At 35.6% G+C, this 24,729-nt stretch overlaps 1 protein-coding gene and 1 long non-coding RNA gene across 3 annotated transcripts; both read right to left on the reverse strand.

Moving 5' to 3' along the window:
* Nucleotides 1-9,040: 9,040 nt before the first annotated feature.
* Nucleotides 9,041-12,288, reverse strand: LOC113317847 (receptor-like protein kinase 5). The gene is made up of 3 exons (XM_026565975.1): nucleotides 10,544-12,288; nucleotides 9,605-9,992; nucleotides 9,041-9,517 (listed from the first exon to the last, which is right to left on the reverse strand). The coding sequence occupies exons 1-3, from the start codon at nucleotides 12,279-12,281 to the stop codon at nucleotides 9,502-9,504; spliced, it is 2,142 nt and encodes a 713-aa protein (XP_026421760.1). The 5' UTR covers nucleotides 12,282-12,288; the 3' UTR covers nucleotides 9,041-9,501.
* A 7,987-nt stretch (nucleotides 12,289-20,275) lies between these two features.
* On the reverse strand, nucleotides 20,276-24,294 carry LOC113319084. 2 transcript variants are annotated; one of them, XR_003345067.1, is made up of 10 exons: nucleotides 23,835-24,294; nucleotides 23,667-23,708; nucleotides 23,338-23,469; nucleotides 22,762-22,955; nucleotides 21,786-21,854; nucleotides 21,409-21,695; nucleotides 21,248-21,334; nucleotides 20,958-21,033; nucleotides 20,757-20,858; nucleotides 20,276-20,608 (listed from the first exon to the last, which is right to left on the reverse strand). It is a non-coding gene; the product is annotated as an uncharacterized LOC113319084 (long non-coding RNA). The 2 variants fall into 2 exon arrangements; XR_003345068.1 differs by having other exon boundaries at nucleotides 20,277-20,608; nucleotides 22,762-22,801.
* Nucleotides 24,295-24,729: the final 435 nt, after the last annotated feature.

Consider the following 24,729-nt stretch of genomic DNA (forward strand, 5'->3'; position numbering starts at 1 on the left):
TTTCTTCTCTAAAACCAGGTTAACGACTTAAAGACTTCATTGGGATTGTGAAGCCAGATCGATACTACTTTTATCGTAGTTGTGTGATATGATCTTGCATCTTCTATCGTACGAGTACAATCTTATTGATTGGCTTGAGATCGTGAGAGTTCTCCGATAGGCAAGATAAAGAAGTCACAAACATCTTCGTCTCACTGTTTTATGATTCCTCGACAAACCGCTTGTGTAGTCAAGATGGATTGTTGAGAGGTGATTGATTAATCTAGGCTGTTCTTTGAGAATATAAGACCGGATTATCAATTGGTTCCTGTTCACCTTGATTTTATATCTAAAGACGGAACAAAAACCTAGGGTTTTTCTGTGGGAGACAGATTTATCCTTTGGTAGACTTTTCTGTTTAGACAGATTTGTTTATTATCAAGTCTGCGATTTTGGGTTGCAACAACTCTTAGATGTGGGTGAGATCAGCTAAGGGAATCAAGTGCGCAGTATCCTAATGGGATCAGAGGCGTAGGAGTACAACTGTACCTTGAATTAGTGGGAGCCTGATTGGGGTTCAACTATAGTCCAGTCCGAAGTTATCTTGGAGTAGGCTAGTGTCTGTAGCGGCTTAATATAGTGGGTATTCAATCTGGACTAGGTCCTGAGGTTTTTCTGCATTTGCGGTTTCCTCGTTAACAAAACTTCTGGTGTCTGTGTTATTTCTTTTCCGTATTATATTTTATATAATTGAAATAATACAGGTTGTGCGTTAAAGATTATCAATTGGAAATCCAACCTTTGGTTGTTGATTGATATTGATTGATCCTTGGATATTGGTCTTTGGTACCGTCCAAGTTATTCCTTATGTTTGATTAAAGACTCGCTATTGTTTTTAGCTTGAGTAAATCAAAACAAGTGAGAGATATTGACTCCTTGAGATACTTTAATCTAGATTGAGTCTGACTGTCTAATTGATTCTCTAGCAAAGTATTTCGGAGTTTGTCCATACAGATTGCTAAGCGAAATATTGGGTGGTGTTGTTAGACCACGCTTTTTCAATTTTGTTGGCCTTCTATCCAGAGTCCACTAATATCTCTAAGGGAATGAATACTATTAATTTTATGTCTTTCTGAAGCATTCTGATGGAAAAGTTGGGTATTATGATCATTCTCTTTAATCCATTTATCTTTAACATGTTGGCCCCAATAGATTTTTTCTATAGCATACCCAGAGTTCAATTCATCATGTAGGTGATAAATCCTAGTTTTGGTTACAAAACTATATGGTTTTTTACTTTCTATATCAATCTTATTAAGGATGTTATTAATATTTCTATATATGTTACCAAATCCAGTCTTATTCCATATCCTAAGTTCTCCTTCCAAATTTTTAAGTATATTATTCATGTTCCTATTTTTTCCTTGCTTATTGCTATCAAGGCTTCAATCAAATTATCATACCCCTGGTGTTCTCTCCAACATTTCATATATTTATAGGGTCTAGATCCTTTTTCCATACTTGGATTAGTGTCTAACATAATAGGGGAATGGTCAGAAACTACTCTAGTTAGGTGTTTTGTGATCGATTTTGGTAACATTTCTAGCCATTTATGATTAACTATCACTCTATGAATCCTTTCTTGTATATTATTTTCTCCTACTCTCTTATTAGTCCATGTAAAGGGAAGGCCAATATAGTTTAAATCTACTAATCCTAATTTATGTAAGAAAATATAGACATAAGCTAAGCTACTGGAGGATCTTCATTACCTCCTTCTTTCTCATCTTTATTTAGAACAAAATTCTTGTCCCTTATTATAGCCCATGGTGTATAAATATCATTAAAATTGGTTAGGAAATCCCATTGAACAATTCTTTTTTATTATTGTCTAAAGCACCATAAATAAAAGGAATATTGATACTAAGATTATTTTTGACAACTTGAAAATTAAAAACATTATGCTGAAACGAAACAAGTTTAGCGGAAACCCCCTGGAACTAAGCAATAGCAAATCCACCAGGTCTTCCAATGGATGGGAATATAAACCAATCTTTTGCCTTCAATCTATTAAGGCATTTCTCTACTACTTCTGCTTTAACTTTTGTCTCAGACAATATATCATATCTAAGTTATGGGTTTTGCTTAAATGGTTTAAATGATCTTGTTTAAGTGAAGCTCTAATTCCCTGTAGATTCCATGATAAAACTCTAAAGTCATAGCCAAATGCTCTATCTTCCATGACCATATGTAAAAAATTAGCTTCTTATAAAAAGGAAACATATTTTCAAAACAACTTGTAAGGAAAATCCATGAGTAGAAAATTTAAGTAACTAATATGCATGTTATAGTATTTTTAAACACATAGTATGAAATACTTATATTAATGAACATGTATATTATGTATTTATCACAGTTAAAATTTATGATAGGCTGATAGATAAGCCAGATATGTACCTCATTTTGTTCCATGGGAGAGAAATCATCAGGGCTGATGACAGCATTGGCCACTTCAGGGTCAGTTGCACCATTAGTGGTTTTTAAATGATTATCTACTGGAACTGCTTCATCTGCAATTGCTACATAATTCATTGATGTTGTTTCCTCTGAGATGAAGAATAGTCCATTCAATATTGTTCTCTCCCTCTTCACAAGCAGAGATATCTTCTCCTTCCTTGTTCTTTACACTATCTCCTTGGCTTTTTCCCTAATTTTCTATAACTTCATCTCCAGAGAGTACCTTTTCATCTATCTTAATTGAAGTTTCATTTTTCTCCTTCTCAATTTCCATCCACTCCTCTTATGATCCCATTTTTTTTTCCCAGCATCATACTCACTGATAAACAAGCTGTTCTTTCTACCCATTGTTGTGTATTGGCTTAACATTCTAAACCAGTCTGCTTGTCTTCTTTTCTGTATGTTTTCCTTAAGTCCTCCTTTTCCTTTCTTTTCTTCTTCATTAACTTCAATGGCATTATGCTTTCCTTTTAGTGCACTTTTTAAATTTTCAGCAGTTATGGTTCTTCTATCCCCAATAACACCTAAACCACCGGAACATCCTGCACCATCACTACTTCCAATATTTTGTTCACTGCTTTGGGATTCTTTTTCTTTCTCAAAGGTTATCACACTTCTTACAGTTACCCTTTCTTTTGTTCTTCCTTTATTTGGTAACTCGTCTTCTATCTCTATTCTTCTCCTTTTACTTCTCCTGTTTATCTGATCAACTCTTTCAATCTCACTATCATAGATACGAAGGCTTGCTGCTGCACTGGCTAGAGAATCCACTCTTCTGCTGCAACTTGTTTCAGATGTACTACCCATACTCTCCATTGCATTTTCTCCATCTTCATAGACAAAGACTTTTGGGAAATTTTTCTTATAGTCAATCCTTCTTGGGGTACATTTTTCTTTTGAGTGTTCTTCATCAACATGCCAACAATCTCTGCATGTACCATGTGGAATCTCCATGTAGAAAATCTTCATCTTAATTGTTTCCCTGCCACTTCCATTTAGTATTATCACCTTTACTTGATGGACTAAAGCTTTGGTAATGTCCACCAACACATGTGCTTTGTATTCTTCACGATTGTTAAGAGGACCAGTAAGAGTAAACACCAACCCCACCTTGTCTACAATTTGCTTTGTAACATACCCTTTCTCCACCAAATCACTTCTCAATTCAAATTTAATCCAGTAATCTTGAGACTTGAAATCCACCTCTTCTAGTCTATCATCACTACTCCACAATCTCATAATAAGTAATTTTCCATGAACTCTATTAGGAATTGAATAGATAGCAGCAGCAAAATCACTTGGATTTGAGAATTTGATTATGAAGAATTCAGGATCTTCAGTTTTCTTTATAATGAGTCTTCCTGTTGGAGCCCAAGAAATATTCACAGAATATGCTAATTCACCCACTTTTAAACCCCTTGGATCATCTCTTTTCTTGATTTCTTTGAACAACTGAACAACTACTCTAGCATACTTTCTCTGATCGATTAAAATGGCTGATCAGAAAATCAATATAGTATCTGAAGGAAGGAGGTAATGGTGTATCTTCATTGTTGAGAAAGCTAGTCATACGAGCTATGTAATTTTCAATAAGAATGTCAGACATTTCTATTAAAAGACTAGTGAAACAGCTGTAATGAAAGTAATGAACAGGTTTTACGAAGAGTGTGTTTTGTGTAGCTTTGTGTTTGTTTTTTGAGTAAGTTTTTTGAGAATGAATAAAGAAGTTGGGGTTAATATATTTTTTGCATGCCAGTAGTGTTTTGTGATATCTGAAAGTTTCTGCCACTTGTAGGAAAGGAACAGAGTTTCCAAAGTTAAGAGAGAAATCATTCCTGACATTGGTGACATAATATACTAGATTTTTATACGCAATCTTCTTCTTCATGCACGAGTTGGGGGTAATGATTATGCTTTCCAACAATACCTTAGAATATGTTTTAACTCTTTTGTCTTCAAGTATTGTTTGGATTCCTTACTTGGGCTTGAGGAGAAATCACCGCCATACCTAATACCATCTTAGAAACACAATGGAAAGTATCGTAGCTTTCCTTCTCTTCTCGAAATCGAGCAACTGACCTGAATTGGCCTCAACTGAGCATCAACTCCAACTAATCTCTCCTTGGAGAAAACAAGTAACAAACAGTAAATCACCATAACTGCTATATGTAATTTATTCATAATGATGAAACTGGAATTGACTAGATAAATAAAATTAAAAACGATGAAAATTTAGGGTTTTAAAAGCTAAAGATTTGAAGAAAGAAAATCGTCTGAAAGGATTTGATTATCAAAGTAAGTATTCCAGTTGAACTTAAATTGTTGATTGGAAGGAAAGATTGAAAAGGTAAATCGAAATAATTCTGAAGTTCGGGAGGAAACCTAATAGAACTTAAAGTCGAAGAGAAGAAAAAAGGGATAAAAGGTCGCAAATTTTTAAATAGAGAAGATTAGAATTTCTTAGAGAAAATTGGGTTCGAAGATTTGAATGAAAAACAGCAGAGAATTGCAGAAACCAAACAGAAATTTAATGGTCAATCGAAGAAGATGAGCACTGAGTTGACTCAGGTGTTATCGCCGATCCGCGGAGCTCTCCCCCTCTTAACTTCACAATAAAGTTTCCCCCTTTCTAGATAGATAGTTTTTTCGTGTTTTACAAGATTGCTAAAGGATACCAGTATTAGCAGGGGTATCGTTTGAATGATTCAACGGTCATGATCGTTTTTTTTTTTGTCTTATATGGTATCTCCCGAAAGATTTGGCATCGGCCTTTAGAATCGTGATGTTTTGGGGGAACAAAGTCTTATGATTGCAAAGAAGTTTCTTCATGTTTGATTGAAGCTAACAATTATCCGAAAAGTCTATATTTGGTGTCTTTGTTACGTTGTAGACTACAATGAATGTTCCAATCATCATCTAGAAAGATAGAGATAAACCAAACGTGCAATTAGAGAAAGAAAGAGACGGGGGATGTATTAATTTTCATAATAATTATGATAATCAGTTAATTATTGCTAAAAAAGACTGGAACTAAACTTTCCAAAGGAAATATTAGTCCTTTTCAGAAGAAGATCATGTTAGACAATCCGATTCTGTACCCATTTTTAAAATTTGAGTATTACTATTATCACTGTCAACGAACTTGTTGGCCTACTGGGAGGACTTTTTTGGATGTTGTGAGATGTTTGATGGGCGGGGAATAATTCGCATGATGAGAGTAATCTTTTAGTTTGCCAAAAGAATACGTATTAGTTTTGGCATTTTTTGATACTTTATGGTGTGAAACTGTGAATGTGAGAGGGTCAACTCTTTACTATGACCTGGTCCTTGTGGATCTATTGCGTGGATGACATGAATCCAGACCCGTCTAGTCAAAAATGGCTAGCAGCTCGTGTGCAAGTAGGGGTAACTAGGGAGGTGATACACTCACCTCGGTTAAATCCCCCCAATAAATCCCGATTGTCAATCTAACGCTTTTTGGAACATTTCCTACATTATTAGTGGGTGAAAGTGGGGGCCATTATATGTTTGAGGGGGGATTTTACGTCTAGAGAAAAAAGAAGGTATCATATATTCCCCGCAAATGGTTGATGTCCTGCGGGGTCATCCCAACTGAAACAATACCCTAAATCCATCCCTGCTAAACCGCCGGATCAGGGGATCACAGCTTCTGTATCTGGCGGGATGGACCGTGGAATTCAACCTGCAGTCGGTGTATCATTCCCGTATGTTCCCTCTTAGTCTTTTGCATTGTTTATATTCCTACATAGAAAAACTATATCGTGTCATCCTGTAAAAATTCCAGCAGCAGCAAGTCATGGACTCATTCAACCGCTATAACGAGTAAAAGTCGGTTGAGAAGTATTTCTGATTTCTGAAAATTCACTTTCAACTTCTGTTTCTTACCAATCTATTCTTAGACTGAAGGCCATGACCAGACTATTCTTGGGAGCTGCTCCACATTTCCTTAATTCAACTCTTTGACATGTCTCATGGAAAACTCTCGCGCTCTATTGTTTTTTGTCGATTTCAGTAGATATTACATATCGGTATCAGGTGACTTTACCAGTGAGGCATCTATTAAAATCGTGGTGTTCGATGGGTGAATTGCATGAATTCAATTTGGTTTCCGTTTCCTGGAGAAATACAATCTCCTGCTGCCAAGGACCATGGATACTTGAAATCAATCACCAGACAGAAATACGAAGCAAATTCAAAACTTGAAGCGTTGGATAGTGAAACAAGTACTAAATATACATAAATCGAATTAGATGTTCTTTTATTAGTTTCAAACCTGTCAAAGGCTGTACAAGAAGAAAAAAACAAACCTGTTGAAGAGCTAGATATTTCTCTCCTCAAGTACTTGAATATACGATTTTAGTCGGAATGCCTTGATTTCCTGGAGAAACAGCAGTCTGTGTTATCCTAGTTCTTTGACCACTACCGAGTACCGACCCCAGAGAATGTTTCAGAACCTTTGTCTTTGCTTCTAAGAATGTGAGCTTCTCAAAGTAGACCTGTCTCAGCAGTTGCAACTTGCAATGGCTAATGCATATCTACAGAGCCCAAGAAACCACTGCACACATTACAGGAAAAACAGAGGAAAGAAGGACAATCGACATTTACACAGATGTGAAGCTAACGCCATTGGGGAAACACCTTATCTTAAGATCATCTTCACCAAAAATCAGTCCTTTTAATGGAGTTTATGTGAACCTACAAGCAAATAAACTAGAAAAGGTCAGAACAAAATAATGGGCAAGTTTTCCAAAATGGTTTTTGGTTCATTTGCATACCCTTCATTTCATCCTCCAAATTCGAAGGAACACAAAAGAAACGCCGTCAAGAACTGATCTTTGGTGAAAATGATCTATGAAATAAGTATACAGCTTCACCCTCTAGCATTGGACACAAGAAAGACTCAGGTCTTAGACTCTTGATGCAAACTTCTATTAAAATGAATCTAAACTACACTAATCAGACAGCGCTACATTACTTATTTCTAAATGCTGACATCTTCTAAATGCTGCATGGCATGGCACATGCTAATATGATACAGAAAAAAAATAAACTGGATCTGCATTTACCATTCCCCCTTTAATTTTTCCTTATAGACCTACTTCAGGAGGATCCAATGACTAAGTTTCCATGGGAATGGTTGCCTCACCACACAAAAATCCATCTAAACCCCAATACCAAAATTCTTTGGAATACATCATTCTACTATCTAATAACTGAGATCTTTCGTCGCCTTTCAAGGGGCTAAGAGATATTAGAACTTGTAATATTTTTTAAGAAGGATCTAGATGATAAGGAGAACACTCTCACATGAAAATCAACCATTGGATGTGACACCAAACAAAATGAGAGAAGGGACGAAGGAAGAAAGGATAAGGCCGGACACCAAGGATTTACTAATCAAACTAGCAACTGTTGTTTGGTCCGGAAACACAAACAGCTTGTGTTAATATAACAGAAATGAAAGAATTCGATAAAATATCCTGTCCCAGACAGTTAGCATATGCTGTTAGCCTGTTACTGTGGGTTGTTTAAAGATTACTCTTAAATCAAATTTCACAAATAAATGAAAATGATGCTCAAAGCCTCAAACAACTACAGCTAATCCTATTTGTGGAATATGGGGCACCTTATACTATCAAAGATATTTGATCTCCTGAACTACAAGCTACATATATATACAGGAGTGCATAGGACAGCAATTCAGGTTTCCAGCAAAAGAAAAAAAAACAACAAAAAAGCAGAAGAAGAAGTTAACCTGTCAGCTTAAGAGCATGGCTTACTGATTGTCAATCAAATTGACATTACTAGATCCCTATCTCCAAAAATAAATGGTTGCGTCAATGTCGAATCCACCTGTTTAAAATCCACAAAGCAGCTTGACCAGAACCAGAATCAAGTACCTTATACTAAAAAGGGAACCTCGCGTTAGTACTTTTTTTTTTCCTTACTTCTATGCGGTTAAGTTTTGCTAATGAATGACCCACATAACCACATAACTATGAGTGACCCCAAACAATGCAGTTGGTTTACACCCATCAGTCTAGTTGGTTTCTCTAGCTTAAGTATCAAAAATCATACAGTTGTCTAGGATGTGCTATAGAGACCAATCGTAAATATGGAGAGCAGGAACCAACATTTTCTGTACTTCACACAAAAAGGTGGAAAAACAAAAAAGAAAAAGAATAATCATCAAGACTGCAGATTTTACCATTGGCCCAGATTGAACTTCTCAAATGAAACTGTGTTAAGCCTGGCTGCAGTTGTCGGTGCACATAAAGTTGACCACAAAAAAAAAATTAACACTATATCATGTGTTCAGGCTTGTTCAAATTAAGTTAACAAACACATCCTATTCTCTCTATTCACTTTATGTACATAAAAGTTAAAAATCCACATCATTTGTAATCAACCAAACTTGCAAATTTACAGAAAAAATAGAAATGATACTGAGACAGCAAAAGCAGACAATTTGTCGTTTGTAATCGTTATCTGCTTGTGCTGTGTCCCATTATCATTTCAGATTTTTCTTTCATGTTATGCTAGCATTCAATTATGCCAAGTAAACCATAAAACTTGAAATGCAAGTGGGGATTGCGCCAGTAAAGCAACAACAGACCCACTCTGATGTCAACATTTCATAATTAAGATTACTAGATTCCCCATTATACTTCCAATTAGCTACCCAATAAACCACCATTTTTCGAGTATATTCCAAGAAGAAAAAAAATGCTTAAGATATAATCTAAATGGGGTGTGGTATGAATATTAAGCTGTAATACAGACAAGTGAGAATGCTTACCTGAGCAGTAAACAAGGAGATACAGATCAAACCCATCCAGGAATGTAAACTATAGAAATTAGATAAAACCCCTTTTTCCAGATGAAAGTTTGTCCAAATTCCGAAGTGCCAGATACCAAATTAAAGCGACTCCTTGCTTAGTTAAATGTACCAATTTCTTCAGATTTCCCGATTCTGGACACCATTTATGCACCAATATTGCTGGAAAAGAAAAAATTCTCACTCAATCATGCCATAAAATCATACACTAGAGATATATATTACTAAAGTGGGTTTTTTAATCTGTACCTTGTCCGCAAATGAGTACTAAGAAGAAGAGGAGCAACATTATCAGCTGCAACCAAGGCTTTCTTCTTGTGTACTTCTTGGGAAGAAGAACGCCTGACTAGATATTGCAATGCTTCTGACATGGTAGGCCTATTGGAAGGTGATGTACTTGTACACATCAACCCTAGTCTGAATACACTCGTCATTTCCGCCATTTTCCAACCTTCTTTCACTTCTTCATCTAGCAAAAGATCCAAAGATGTTTCAAGTGATCGGTCTGATGCCCATTCAGCAAGGCTTCTATCTTCATCTCCTTTGCTCGCTTTTCGTCCAGTAACAAGTTCCAAGAGTACCACCCCGAAGCTATAAACATCAACCTTTTCGTTTACTTTGAGTGTCCGACCATACTCTGAAAATGCGATCCCCTCAACCAGATTAGCCTAACATTTCTCAAAAGACAGCTTATTAAGACTAGGAAGTGGTAAGACATGTTGTGACACATGGGATGGGATAGCATTAAGTATTACTAGGAACAGGGTGGAATATTCAAACTTTTAACAGTAAATATTACTCGTAAATTTAAGAGACGTTTCTTTACTGACTAGTCCAGCAACTAAAAGACAGTCAATGAAAAAATCAAAACCGATCGAAGAATGATTGATTCATTGTAACCCATCCTAGGACCGCCGGAAGTCATCCTCATGCCAAATGGGGTTCGAGCTTCCACAGGGTAGGTAGGGTGCGGGAAAACGTGCGATCCCATATAGCACGGTTCAAAATGGATGCAGGCTTGTAATTTTAAAATCTTCAACTGCTACACCTTTGAATTTTGTAAAAAAACTAAACCTAAAACCTTGAATGCATGTAAGTGTTCTTGTCACGTGCAAGTGCAGTGTATTGTAAAACTAATTGATATATTCACAGGATTCATGAAAATTAATCAGAAACTGTCGAGATTACCTGGAGCAATGTATCCGAAAGTGCCTGCAACAATGGATGCTGAAAATGGTTCTCCTGCCTGAACTATCTTAGCTAACCCAAAATCCGCAACTTTTGCTTTAAACTCAGAATCTAATAAGATGTTACTCGACTTAACATCCCTGTGAATAATCGGTGGAGAACAGTTATGATGAATGTAAGAAAGTCCTTGAGCAACTCCTACCGCAATATTGAACCTCTTCTGCCAATCCAAAGTTCTCCTTTGCTTCAAATTCCCAATATTCCTCTGATGTAACCATTGATCCAAACTACCATTATCCATGTACTCGTAAACAAGAAGCTTTGTATACTTACTTGACATATAGCCCATCAATTTCACTATATTATTGTGTTTAATATTTCCAAGGATTTCAACTTCTGCTTGAAACTGTGTTGCATGTTTCGAATCCACTTTCCCTTTACTTGAAATCTTTTTAACTGCAACAAACTTATCTGGATGATTAATGGAAACCTTGTATACTTCCCCACACCCTCCACTCCCAATCAAGTTACTTTTTATTAAACCCGACAAAATCTGCAATTCAGTAAAGTCCACTAATCTTTGAAATTGTATTGCCTGCCATGTAGTGGAATCTTCTTCATCGTCTTCTTTACGCTTATGTATACTTCTTATGGCAACCAATACCAAGATGACAGAAAGAAGTATCATTACTACAACCACCACAATTACAATCAAAACGATAAATTTTGGTGAGAGCTTACGTGAACTTCGACTAGACAAAGAATTGCAGGACATAAGGTTTGAAATTCCAACATTAGAGCAAAGGCCAGAGTTGTTGAGGAAGCTATCTTCAAATGCCAGGTTTTCTAATTGAGATGGGATCTTCCCAGAGAGTAAGTTTGACGACAGGTTAAGGAAATTTAGCTTTAAGTTGCCCATCTCAAGTGGAACTGAACCAGATATCTGGTTTTCAGACAAATCAAGCTTGGTAAGACTAGGAAGCAAACCTATTTTCGAAGGAATCTCACCAGAAATTTGGTTTCTGCTTAATGTTAAAGTATTTAGTGACTTCCAAGACATTATATCTGAAGGAATTGAACCAGAAATTTCATTGCCATCTAAAGAAAGAGAAGTAAGTAGAGAAAGAGCAGTGAGCCCCGTAGGTATCTCACTAGTAAAGAGATTGTTGCTTCCATCGAACACCACCAATTGTGCCGAACTCGCAATGTCCAAAGGGATCCTCCCTGTAAACCTGTTGTTCTCAATTTCTAAGCGCTTTAAGCTCGAACTCAACTTATCTGGAAGATCCCCCGAGAACATATTATCATGTATTTGAACATACGACAAATTCACTGGCGACCAAAAACTAGCTGGAACCTCACCACCCAACATATTCTTATACAGCATAACATGAGTTAAACTTGGACACACCGCAAACGACTTTGGTAATTCACCAGTAAATTTATTCGAAAACGCCGAAATCCCATAGAACTCACCACCAAAACATAAATTCTCTGGCAACTTTCCCGAGAGTTTGTTGTCATTAACTTCAAGATACACAAGCTTCGAATGCAACCCCAATTCTGTTGGCAGTTCACCAGTCAAATCATTTACAAACAACCGAATATCAGTAAGCAATGGAAGTAAACCAATACTAGCTGGTATCTTCCCTGACAATCGATTCCGATACATAACCAAACTGGTTAGATTCTTCCATTCACCAAAACCTTCTGGAATCGAACCCGTTAACTCATTCATCGACAAATCAATCCCTCCCATACTCAAACACTCCGTATCTTCCGGAATATCACCCGACAACTTGTTCTCCGCCAAGTTCACATACGACAATTTCTTTAACAAAAAGAGAGTATTTGGAATTTTTCCACTCAAATTATTTGTCTGAAGATTTAAAACCTCAAGATCCTTTAAATCACCAATCCACTCAGGAATTTCTCCAAACAGGTTCGAATCAGTCATATAAAGTGTCTTCAACTTAACCAATTTACTGAATTCATCCGGAATTTTGGACGGGATAAACCCATTAAAAGGCATTTCAAGAACTTCAAGATTAACCAACTTCCCTATTTCCACCGGAAAAGTTCCATTAAAATGATTCTGAGAAAGACTCAAAGTCTCTAAGAACTGCAAATTCCCAATTGAAGAAGGAATATCACCCGAGAAATTGTTCCCACCCAGATTAAGTACTTTAAGCTTCTTAACTCTATCAATATCATTAGGAATTACACCAACAAAGTTATTCATGGTCAAATCAAGATATTCTAGGTTTGTACACTCCAACACAGAAAATGGGAATCCCCCATGAATTGAATTCGATGAAAGATCAATCTCAGTTAAATGCTTCAAATCACATATAAAATCTGGAACTATTTGTGTAATACTCATGTTGTGAAGTGAGATTTTAGTAACTGAGTTGTTGGAGTTACAGATTATACCTGACCAATTAGTACAGTGGCTAGGATTTGATGATGGATTCCATGATTGTAATGCTGATGGGTTTCCAAATTCTTGCTTGAGCTTAAGTAGAATCCTCTGTTCTTCTTCATTTTCTTGATTCTTCTGTGATGTCGCTGTGAGGAAGAGTACAGAAAGAAGGAAAAGGATAAGAAAAATGGGGTTTTGAGAATGGGTTTTTCTCATTTTCACCATTTCTGTGAAAAATTCAGTTTCAGAAGGTGTCCATCGTTAACTCCGAGAAATGACGAAAAAAAATGATTTTCTTGGAATTGGGGGTGAAATGTGTATGGAGGGAAGTCAAAGTATCGGTTTGACTATTCAACGAAGACCGACACACTCAAACGGTTAAAATGCCGGATTTTTCACTAAAATTTACTTTTCTTCTGTCGACGGCGGGTCGAGAGGCCAGGTTGAAGTACTGCGAAACTGGCCACTAAAATGACTCTTAACCGGGGCAATCCGTTTGCCTGGGAGGGTACTAAAACCCGAAAATAAAATAAAATGAAAAACGTTTTGTTTTTCATGCATTCTGATATCCTCTCCATTAATTAAACCGGTATCAAATCAAGTGGGATTAGGTCAGTTGACTCTCAAATAGAAGGTCAGTAGTTCGAGTCTCCGCTCAAACGTAACTATACTAACTTTAACATGAGTTTAAGAGGACCGAGTTTGCTCGGTGGGGAGTAAGCCGGTGGCTACGCTACCAAGGGGCAGGACGGGCCAATGACTAGTATAAAAAAATAATAATAATAAAAAAAGAAAAAGAAAAAAACAAGAAAAAAGAAAAGTTAAACCAGTATCATTAGCGGTGTTGGCCATTACGAATAACCAAAAATTTTCAATTTCTCGTTTGCAAAGTCATCTTCTAGATGGTTATTAAATAAACTTTTTTGTAACTTTAATTGAAGCCCATCTTGGTCGATTTTATCTGTTGTTCGAATACTTTGGATAGACAACAAAGAGATAAATAACACTATAGGAATGTCAGACAACTTCTCAAATTGAAAATAGTTTTGTAATTTGCTTGCAACTAATCGTATTATCAATTATGGTCCTAGGTTTACTTATGTAACAGGGCACTGATTTTATCCTTCAGAGATTGGATAAATGTCTTATTAATAATATTGCTAAATTTTTATTCCCCAAACTTTGTGTTAATAATTTGCCCAGATATTCTTTAAACCACTGCCCTATACATATAGGTTTCAATTTTGATGAAATTTGCATGCCCAGACCATTTCATTTTATGGATTTGTGGATTGAGGACCCTACTTTTAGAGATAAACTAGATAATTCCTGGTCTGTTAATGTTGTGGGATGTCCATCTTATAAACTAAGAGCTAAACTCTTAAACACTAAGAAAGGTCTTCGTGACTGGAACAAATCCTCATTTGGTAATACCAAACTAATATTTTTACTACTAGGGATGAGTTAGTTGAACTTCAAACTTCCAATCCAACTAACTCTAGCTTTAACTCCACACTTAAAGCCAGATTGGAACTATATTGCAAGGATAAAACCAGAGAGGCGTGGCTCATGGAAGGAGACATAAACTCTCCCTATTTCCATAAAATCACTCTCTTCAGAAGGAAAAGAAATGTCATTAGTTGGATCAAGAACTCATCTGTGCTATTCTAACTGAAAAAGATATTATTGGAACTTCTTTTGTCGGCTATTTTAAGACCCTCGCCTTTATTCTTCCCATCATCAAAAGTTTCAGGATGAGATTCTTCAAGATTTCTCTGTGAAGTTCACAGATGCAGGAGACTTTCATGTGAACTCTCCTTTGACTGCTGAGGAAATTATGAATGTTATCTTTCAAATGGGAGAAAAGAAGGCTCCTGGACCTGATGGTTTTAAGGGATGTTTTTTACCATTAACATTGGGATATTGTTGGTGAGGAAGTTATTGACATGACCCAGACTTATTTTAGAACTGGGTACATAGCTAAAGTCTTTAACCATACCAATATTGCTCTAATTCCATAAGTTCCTCTTGCTGAACTGGTATCCCGGTATAGACCCGTAGGGATCTGTAATTTCATTTATAAGATCATTTCCAAGACTTTAAACAATAGACTGAAACCTTTTATGAACAACATTATTTCTCAAAACCAAAATGTCTTTGTTCCTATAAGAGGAATATTTCTGATAATATTCTTCTAGCTAATGAGGCCATATTTGTTGTTAATCATCATGAGAAAACAGATGGCATAAATGTCATAAAACTTGACATGTCTAAAGATTATGATAAACTAGAATGGTCTTTTCTTGAAAAGGTTTTACAAAAATGGGTTTTTCTGACCACTGGCTTAAGCTTATAAATCAGTGTCTTTCTTCTGTTTCAATGGCAGCCCTACTGGGCTTATCAAACCTGAGAGAGGATTAAGACAAGGAGACCCTCTGTCGCTTTATCTTTATATCATTTGTTCTGAGGCTTTGTCTTCCTATATTGATGCTCTTACTAGGAAAGCTTAATTTGGTTGAAGGCATTAAAGTGTGTAAAGGTGCCCCTTCCATGACATACCTTCTCTTTGCTTTTTTTCTAAAGCTACTATCAAATATTTCCATACTGTCAAAGAGTACCTTTAAAAGCACTGCTTGGTCTCCTGTCAGAAAATAAATTTTGACAAATCTGGCATTCTTTTTAGTAAGAAAATCCCTGAGTATTTACAAAATCAACTTTCTGACATTTTTTAATCTAAAATAGAAATTTAGGAGAAAAATACCTTGGAACTCCTTATTGTTTTCCAAACTTCTAAAATTCAAACCCATATGGGTATTCTTCAAGTTGTAGATACTAGAATCTCTATTTGGTTTCATAACTCCTGTCTCAGGATGCCAGAACTACTTTGATTAAACATGTTGGCAGGCTATCTCTCTCTACCAAATGGGGGGCCTTCTTATTCCTAAATACTTTTGTAGAAAAATGGATTCCCATATTTGTAAGTTCTGGTGGGGAGAAATTCTAAACCCAAAAGATAGGAAGCTTCATCTTCTAGGTTGGGATATCCTCTGATCTCCCAAGTCTGAAGGTGGTTTAGGCTTCAGGAAAGCTGAGTTAAACAATCTGGCTATGCTAGCCATAAATGCTTGGAGGATTATAGAAAATCTTAACTACCTGTTGGCTACTATTCTTAAAGCTAAATACTTCTCTAGGTCTCACTTCTTAAATGTTTGTTAATGTCCTAGCAACTGTTCCCGGACTTGGAAGTGTCTGCATGCTATAAAGGAAATGATAAAATCTTTTATTTATTGGATCGTGGGAGATGGTCAATTTATTGACCCCTGGTGTGATAAATGGATTTCAACTCTAAGATTTTCCACACGTAACCCTCTTGTCCCTCCAGATCCTAATATTGAAGTCTCTTATTTCATTAATGCTACTACTAGATTCTGGAACGTTAATAGACTAAACACCCAAAGTTACCAATCACTAAACAATCACTTACTGATACGGGACGTATCTTTGGTTGGTCAAGCATATTCCAAGATTTACTGATATCTTGGATATCTCTTAATTTTACTATTTTAATTATTAGGATAATTACTTTCTTGTTTAGATTTATCTTGTGTTATGAGAATAATATATTCTCTTAGGCTAGTTTAGGAATGCTAAGATATCCTAGGTTTTATGTTACCGGCTATATATAGCCTTTGCATTGTAACTTTATCTTCAGCTTGGATTAGCTCGTCTATTAGAACTATTGTTTGTTTAATACCATGTTTATTTCTCTTTGAGAGATTGATCATCTTGATCGTTTATTCGTCACTTTGCTCCCGGATTGGAGTTGATTATCATTATTGGGTCCTATTTACCGGAGTGGATTCTCCGCGTGTCGGTTTGTTTTTAAATCGTTTCCGTTGTGTCGTATCACTTACCTTCATATAGATAAATACTTCTAAACAATCCCTAAAATTAACGAAAATGAGCAGCCGTAAAATAATCATGCAGGGAAGTTTTATGAAAACTTTTATTTAAGAGAATTTACACATGTATAATATAGGATGAACCTCATAGTTAATAAACTATCTCTAATATAGGATTTAATCCTTTAGGAAATCTTGTATGATAAATTCTTAAATGTTCATTTTATTTTACATAATTGTCAAAAAGAAAAAACAAGGAAATATTGACATAGAGCTTATTGCAGACGTCTATTTAGACTTTCTTTAAAACCTTTTATTGGTATACATCCTTCCTATCTTGTAAGATTTTATTTTAAGAAATCTTATATGTCAATAAAAATAAAATGTGAACCTTCTATTGGAGAGATGTTCTTATTTCTCGGTATTTACTACCTCTAGAAAACTTTTCTAACTTATGAAAAACTCTTACTCTTAATATAAACTTCTTAACCATCCTAATGATATTAAAGTATAAAAATATTAATTTTAAGATTTACTTATTAGACCATCTCTAACGGAGGATGAAAATTTATTTATTTTAATGAATGAAAAATAGAACTTTTGACCCCCATTTAGCAAAAAAAAACATCTCCAATAGTTAGATGTTACAAACTAGGAGGAACAAAATATGAAAGTGTTAAAGAAAGTCTTAACTGCAACTTCCAAATGACCATAACTAATTCCATGTTGTTAATTTTATCTAAAGAAAATAAATATTTAACACAAAATTATGTTAAACAATATATTTTCATGTTTACCTAGACCTAAAATACATGATACAACCTTGACTATTGAAAGATAAGTTTTAGGATTTTTTCACTTTTAAGATAATTTTATGATAGTGTAGAAATTTGTTGCAAGAGTCTTAATAAATTAGGAAAGTTGCAAACGTTTATAAAAGGTGTACAAAGTATGCCTAACGAGTAATCCCGAGAAAACGATTTGGAGGCTGAGCTAAGGAAATGAAAGACCATGGTATTAACTGTCTCCCTCAAGAAATCAAGTTGAATATGTTATCTAGGTCACAGGTTGAGTCAATGAAAGACCATGGTATTATATGTATAGCTGGGAGAGATCTTTCGTGGTTTCATGATAATAAATTTTTTTTTGCTAATCTACATCTGCTGCAACAACTAATTCAACAACAAGATGGTGGTTCCGATTATACTATGACCAGTTTGTTTGTCATTAACGACATATACACAAAATCTCGAGTCCCATATAATTATGTAAAGTACCATGACCAAGGTGAGAATATTAATGAAATGAAGCGGCCTAATTTCCTCGCAAGGAAGATCGACTTTAAATTTACTGCAAATTTGCATGAATTTGTTGGTTCTAGTAATGGGTTGATTTTCTTATCAGTAATGGAAATCCACATATACTGCATATGTGAATGGATATGTTGTAGAGGATCTGTGTTAGAATACGGGTATCCAACTCAAAACCAATTGGCAATGAGTGGATAGGCGCTAAGGGATTATAAGCGGTAGGATCTTAGATTGTCCAACAATGTGGGACTAATAATCTCAACACGCCCCCTCACGTGTAGCCTCGTTGGGTCTAACACGTGGACAATAAATCGGATGACGCGGAGTATAGGCGCGGTCAATGACTCGTCGCAAATAGCCTGCTCTGATACCATGTTAGAATACGGGCATCCAACTTAAAACCAATTGGCAATGAGTGGAGAGGCCCTAAGGAATTACAAGCCGCAGGATCTTAGATTGCCCAACAATGTGGGACTAATAATCTCAACATTCTGAAGAACCGTTATATATTTATAACGCAATTACTAGAGAATTTGTGATTCTTCCAAGGATGTGTTTCAACCCGCAAGGATGCAATGAGTAAGCCAGTGCTCACATTGTGTATGGATTTGGTCATCATCCTCTTACCGATGAGTAAAAGGTTGTAAGAATTTTCTTTTTCGGTGATTGGAATAAACCATTGACCAAAGGATCGGTTTAGTATATACATTTGGGAGTTGCAGCGGATGGCGAAGTAAAGGAGAAATCAATTGTTATTTATGGCCGAGTTTAGAAAAATATGGAGATAGCAATGCCGTCGTGGGTGTTTGTGTTGACGGAGATGTCCATTGGCTTCCGCAAGTATCCACAGAAGATTCTGGTATTTGATTTGGCGGAGGAGATATTCCACTTGCTCCCTACCCCTTCTTTGGATCGGTTCACTGTACGAATAACTAGTGTGTGTTATGAGAAATTGTTTGTATCTTGATTGCAATTATATTAATCTTTATATGGACCATTTAGATTATGACTTTTGGTTATTAAAGAAGAATATAAAAGAAGACAGGATAGTTACAACAGGGAAGAGCAATATTACATTGAAAGCACTAGGAGAAAGCAATGCATGTAGATATATATGTTTGTACAAAATGATAAATTTGTGTCTCAAGGCCTGAAAATCATTGTATATATACATCGGAAAATATGAGATATCTAAGGATTAGTTAGGATTTCTTTTTCAGTAGAAGTTTATTTATAGAGTCTTAGCAAGATCGATGCTAGTTAATTTCTTATATAGCTTGCATCCTATAGGAGTAATAATGGTCTTGTGTTTTAAAGTTTGATCTAAAAACAAAAGGAAATCGATGTTTTCCTTCAATCACAAAAATTGTTAAGTTTTTAAAGGTTTTCTATCCAGAATTTGAAATGCTTGGATTTGCTAGTAATTTGATGAATTGAGCTGCATCATAATTTTACACATGAAAATTTTTCGAATTCTTTTTTTTTGAAGAAAACTGAATTTTATTTAAGCAACTAAAACTAATTTACAACAAAAATTCAGGACCAAACCTAAACCAAACAGAAAGGCTAAAAGATACAATCACCACAACAAAATCAGGATTTTGTCACAAGGCATTTCTGTTACTTATTAATAACACTTATACGCCGTTGGAGAAACGCTGTGATAATAATTGTAATCTTTTTTTGTAACAGTTCTGACTGTGACAATATTTTATTACAGTCACAATTATAAACTGTTACAATAGTTAATAGTAACAGTTAACCTAATTTTAGAATTGTGACACGAGGCTCATTTGTCACAACTATTATAACATATTTAATTGTAATTCAAACTTTGCAACAATTAGGTGATGACACGTGTCTTACACCGCCAGGTAGGCAACTAATAGTTTGGCCTCGTGTAACTTTTCTTACGGTTACAGTAACACATATAAGTGTTGCCTACATTTTGCAACATTTCCCAATGCACACTCTCTTCTTTTTGTTACTATCACTGAAACGTTTAAACTGTTGTAACAGCATTAATGTGATGACACGTGTTGTTTTTCTTCACAGTTTTGGTCACAGTTAACCCTGTGGCAATTATTTCAATTACAATTAAAAAAAATTGATAGTCCAGGTCATTATCATGGACCTGGCCTTCCAGTTTACATGCCTGCACAATTAAACCAGAAACACAGGCCTGCAATATAACAACTGAACCTGAAACACAGGCCTGAAATACAACTGACCGGAAACACAGGCCTGCAAACTATCCGCAATTTACAATTCATTTATAAAAAATCATTCTATTTATTATGAACAAAGAAACAAATATGATTGCAAGTAAGAAAACAAACTTCCTAGGCACCAAAAAATAAGTGTCTGAACAAACTAATCTTGTGGTAACAAAACCTATTGCAGTTCTTGACTGTGAACTGTACCGAATGCCCTACACAGATAAACAAAATTACCAAATCATATGAGAACAAATGCAGAAACAACTGACCAATTAGCGGACAACCAACATATGGACATCACAAAGATTCAAGTACAAAAAATTAAATTCAAAGATAGTACAAGAATCGCATGAAACTGACCTAGTAGAGATTTGTTTGACTTGCCTCCACTTGCAGGGGTCTTTCCTCCCTTGGGGTAAGGAGTACCTTGACGAACAGCACCACCTTTCTTGTCATCAGCACCTGCAAAAACGTGGACAGTTACAGATAATTAGAACAAATAGGAAAATGGCAGCAACATAACAATCCAACGAAGCAAGCCAAATGAAAAAACATTTTCACCTAAGGAGTTTCTACTTTAACATTTTTGTCCAAGAGTGGGCTTATTGTTGGCAACTTCAGCAAGTCTCTTCTTTCCCTATAAGAAACACATAAAGTTATAGTTGGTCGGCAGTGGCAAATACAAAGAACTCTTACTCAAGCTAATCATGAAAATACTAAAAACGACGACATTCATAGCAAAAAGTAAACCACAAGGTTGGACAATGCCTGAAAAGCAAGGGGCGAGGACAAAACAAGTTATGAGACATGATCAACAACAAAGCAAATTTTGAGAATATTAAAGCACTCACTCTTAACGCCGCTTTACGTAGAGATGATGAGCGCATATAGGATTTCATGAGCTTGAATATCATTGTAGTTACTAATCCAAGGATGACCTGCCAAGAGAAATATAATTAGGATCACAAAGAAAGAAATTCAGCAGTCTTTTTAACAAGATGAGAATATTAACTTAATGCCTCAGCAGCCATCACTCGTTCATGTGGGTCTTTATTCAATAGACGCTTGACAAAATGCTTGGCTTCAGAAGATAAAGAAGGCCAAGGAGGTTCATCGAGTCCGCCCTAAAGGCCCGAAAAATCTCGGACTCTGTGCGAGCCAAGAACGAACAACTTTCACATAAAAGTATATATGATATCACACCAATACTCCACACATCAGCCTCTGTACTGTAAGATCTATGTAGAACTTCAGATGCAACATAGTATGCACTTCCAACGATGTCATTAAGACTTTTATCTGCATCGTGTCAGATAAAATAGAAGTTAGAAAGATGCCTGATTTTACTTCTGAATAATATGGTCAGCACCCAAGAGAGTAAAAAATCACCTGGTTTCACAAAATCGGACAAGCCAAAATCAATGGCCTTCAATTGCGAGTTTTCATCAACAAAAAATTCTGATCCAATCAAACCACTACACTTGGTTAGCAATATAAAAAAGTAAAAGAACAAGAATGTTAAGAGAAATAACTCGTGTGTTTGGTAGGATAACTTGGTTTCCATGCCAATCTAGCATGTTTTCCATGTGGTAAAAACATTATAATCCTGCCTGGGCAACACTAACAAGGATTATCTACTAAAGGCAAGTAAAGAGTAATATAATAGTTTCCTCAATTGAAGAACAATAACTCAATTCAACTAGCAACTTGCTAGATCATCACCATTACTTGGGCCCAGATTTAACACTTCAATTCTATCTCAAATGCCTCCCAGTTGCAAGCAAGAGCAATTAGTGAAGTCTACAATCTTGTAAATTGGGACTTCTGATTGGCATGGAGCCGACCAGATGTTTAATAGAAATTTAACTTCTAAGTTTCTCGAGAAACATATTGACCATGAGCAGAAATATACGACTGGTTAACTCAGAATAGTCACTGAAGTCTAAACAGAATATACCCTTGTCAGGTTCATCAATCATGTGATGTGAACAAGATAGTGAAATCAGTCTTAACATATGCTTAACAATGTCTCTTCATGTGCCCATTACTCCTACAATCATCTTATATCATTCAGTAGTAAAAGAAATATTGTTACAATTGGTACAGTCACTTAAGTATTAGATGAAAAAAGCAACTCCCAGCCACGTAATATTCAGTTATAGAACTAATATCTTTGAATCGGTAAGTTAAATTTCAACTAAGTTAACTCAAAAAATTTAACATCATAATACTAAATTCCTAAGAACAGACGAGATGGACAAAGAATACACAATCTTATATTGGCACGCTTTAGATAAAGGTATTAGAGAAAGAAAAAAAGAGAGGGAAGAAAGAAAGAAAGATTATATACTACGGAGGTACTTACAACAAAGGCGAAGTCATGCTTCAAATCCACATCCCGTACTCTGCGGAAATGGTTGCCAGAAACAGTAAGGTTATACCGCCTTTCACATTCCATTAAAACATCCAACTACATTATAGATAGAACCGCCAAAGTCTCCTATACACCAAGGGCACTCTCACATCATACACCTCCAGGTTTGGCAAATGCCCAGAAACCTTCAACAAGATCATTTAAGTTAAAACATATGCCACTACAGGGGGGGAACATTCGGACAGTAGATAGCGTAGTGAACATAATCCCAAGCACATGAAAGATGCTAGGTGACGTTCTAAATATCACCATAACACAGGAACAAGCCCACCCGTACTAATTGGCTACTTATACACTGATTTAAATTAAACTTGTCAACCATGAATCAAAAAAAAAAAAAAAAAAAAAAAAAACACAACAGATTGTACAAGTTACTTCTATTTCACATACATACAAATGAGGAACACTCTCAACTGCATTAGTAAAAAATCGGGAAGAAATTGTATCTCTTCACAATATATTCATTTAGTAAATAAAAGTCAATGAAACTCTCAAGCAAATACTTACCCTCCATGTATACAAATCGAGCACAGAACACCTCTTCTTTCAATTCACCATCAGACAAATCAGTAGCATGCACGAACCATGATATCTGACTCCCATTCCAAGTATTTTGTTGAACCAAAATTGTAGGAAGAACTACCAAAAAAAAAATCAAAACAAAAAAACCTAAATCAAATCTCTCATATCAAATCCAAACTTCAAAAAGAAAAAACCAAATCAATTCAAAAACAAAAACGAGCCTGGATGATTAGCAATAACCTCCAGTAACCAAACGAAATTTCTTAGTTTCTTTATGTTTAAGAAGCTTAATAAAGCCATTTCCTCTTTCTTACCAATTATTTCCATCTTTATCAAATCGGTACAGTTTCGCTCATCTACAGAATTAACAATCATAAACCAAATCATCAATTTTGAACTGGCTCATATTAAATCAAATCAAATCAAAGCGAAAAAGGTAATGAGTAAAGAAATTGATGAAGCACCATAAACTACAATCTTACCCAGATTGGGGTCTGCAGCATTTCAATTTGTAACTTCACCAAACGTAAAGCATTTTCTATTAAATCAAAAGAAACCCTAACAAAAACCCCAAATCAAAACTCTAATTTTGATCCAAAACTTAAGAGAACATCAGATCTACTGGGTTCAGTATCTATTTCCAATAAAATTAGAGTATTGATTTACGGGTATATGGATTATCGTTTCGTTTCTCTGATTTGGAGGAGGGAGATGAAGAAGATGGAGAAAAGAGCAGCGTTCTGGTAAGGTGAATCATATGGGGTTAGAGCCTCATCTTTCTTAATTTAGGTTAGAGATGGAGACTGGCCGAGAGGAGCACAAGAAGAAAGTGATGAAATTTACTTTGATAGGGTTTCAGTCGAAGAAGAAGATGGGGTGAGTGTGTTAGGGTTTCAGTTGAAGGAGAAGAAGATAGGGTGAAGGAGGCGGAAAAGGAAATGGAGAGATTTAAGTTTTTTATTTTCATTTTCTCTCTCTTCTGACTATATGTAGAAATCCCTTGTTATTGTGCAGCAGAGCTAGACGACTTGTGACTCCGACACCCATCTGATTGGTTTCAGAAGATCGAATGGTTGACTTATTACCACGTGTCACAAAAAATTCATTGGACGTCTCTCATTGTTTTAAATTAGATGGTGCATTTTATCACATACTAAACCATGTGACATCGTAACGCAAGGGGTTCATAACTTTGGAAAGAAATGTCTAGTAGTTTAGAAGTAATCAATGATCTTGTTGGAAGTGTTATGACATTGGAATTAAGCATAAATTCCCATAACAGTATGATATCCAAAAAAAAATAAAAACTGGATTATTAGCTGCGATAAAAAAAAAAAGAAAAATCAAATATGATATCAAAAGATATCGATATAAATG

This window comes from Papaver somniferum, chromosome 10 (assembly GCF_003573695.1).
Source record: "Papaver somniferum cultivar HN1 chromosome 10, ASM357369v1, whole genome shotgun sequence".
NCBI lineage: Eukaryota > Viridiplantae > Streptophyta > Magnoliopsida > Ranunculales > Papaveraceae > Papaver > Papaver somniferum.

What these genes read in the sequence shown, in the direction of transcription:
- LOC113317847 (XM_026565975.1), bottom strand. Translation starts at nt 12,281, where the DNA reads ATGAATGAGTTAACGGGTTCGATTCCAGAAGGTTTTGGTGAATGGAAG. An exon ending in TTTCGGATACATTGCTCCAG is followed by an intron (nt 9,993 to 10,543) that starts GTAATCTCGACA and finishes TCGCATTTTCAG; the next exon opens with AGTATGGTCGGACACTCAAA.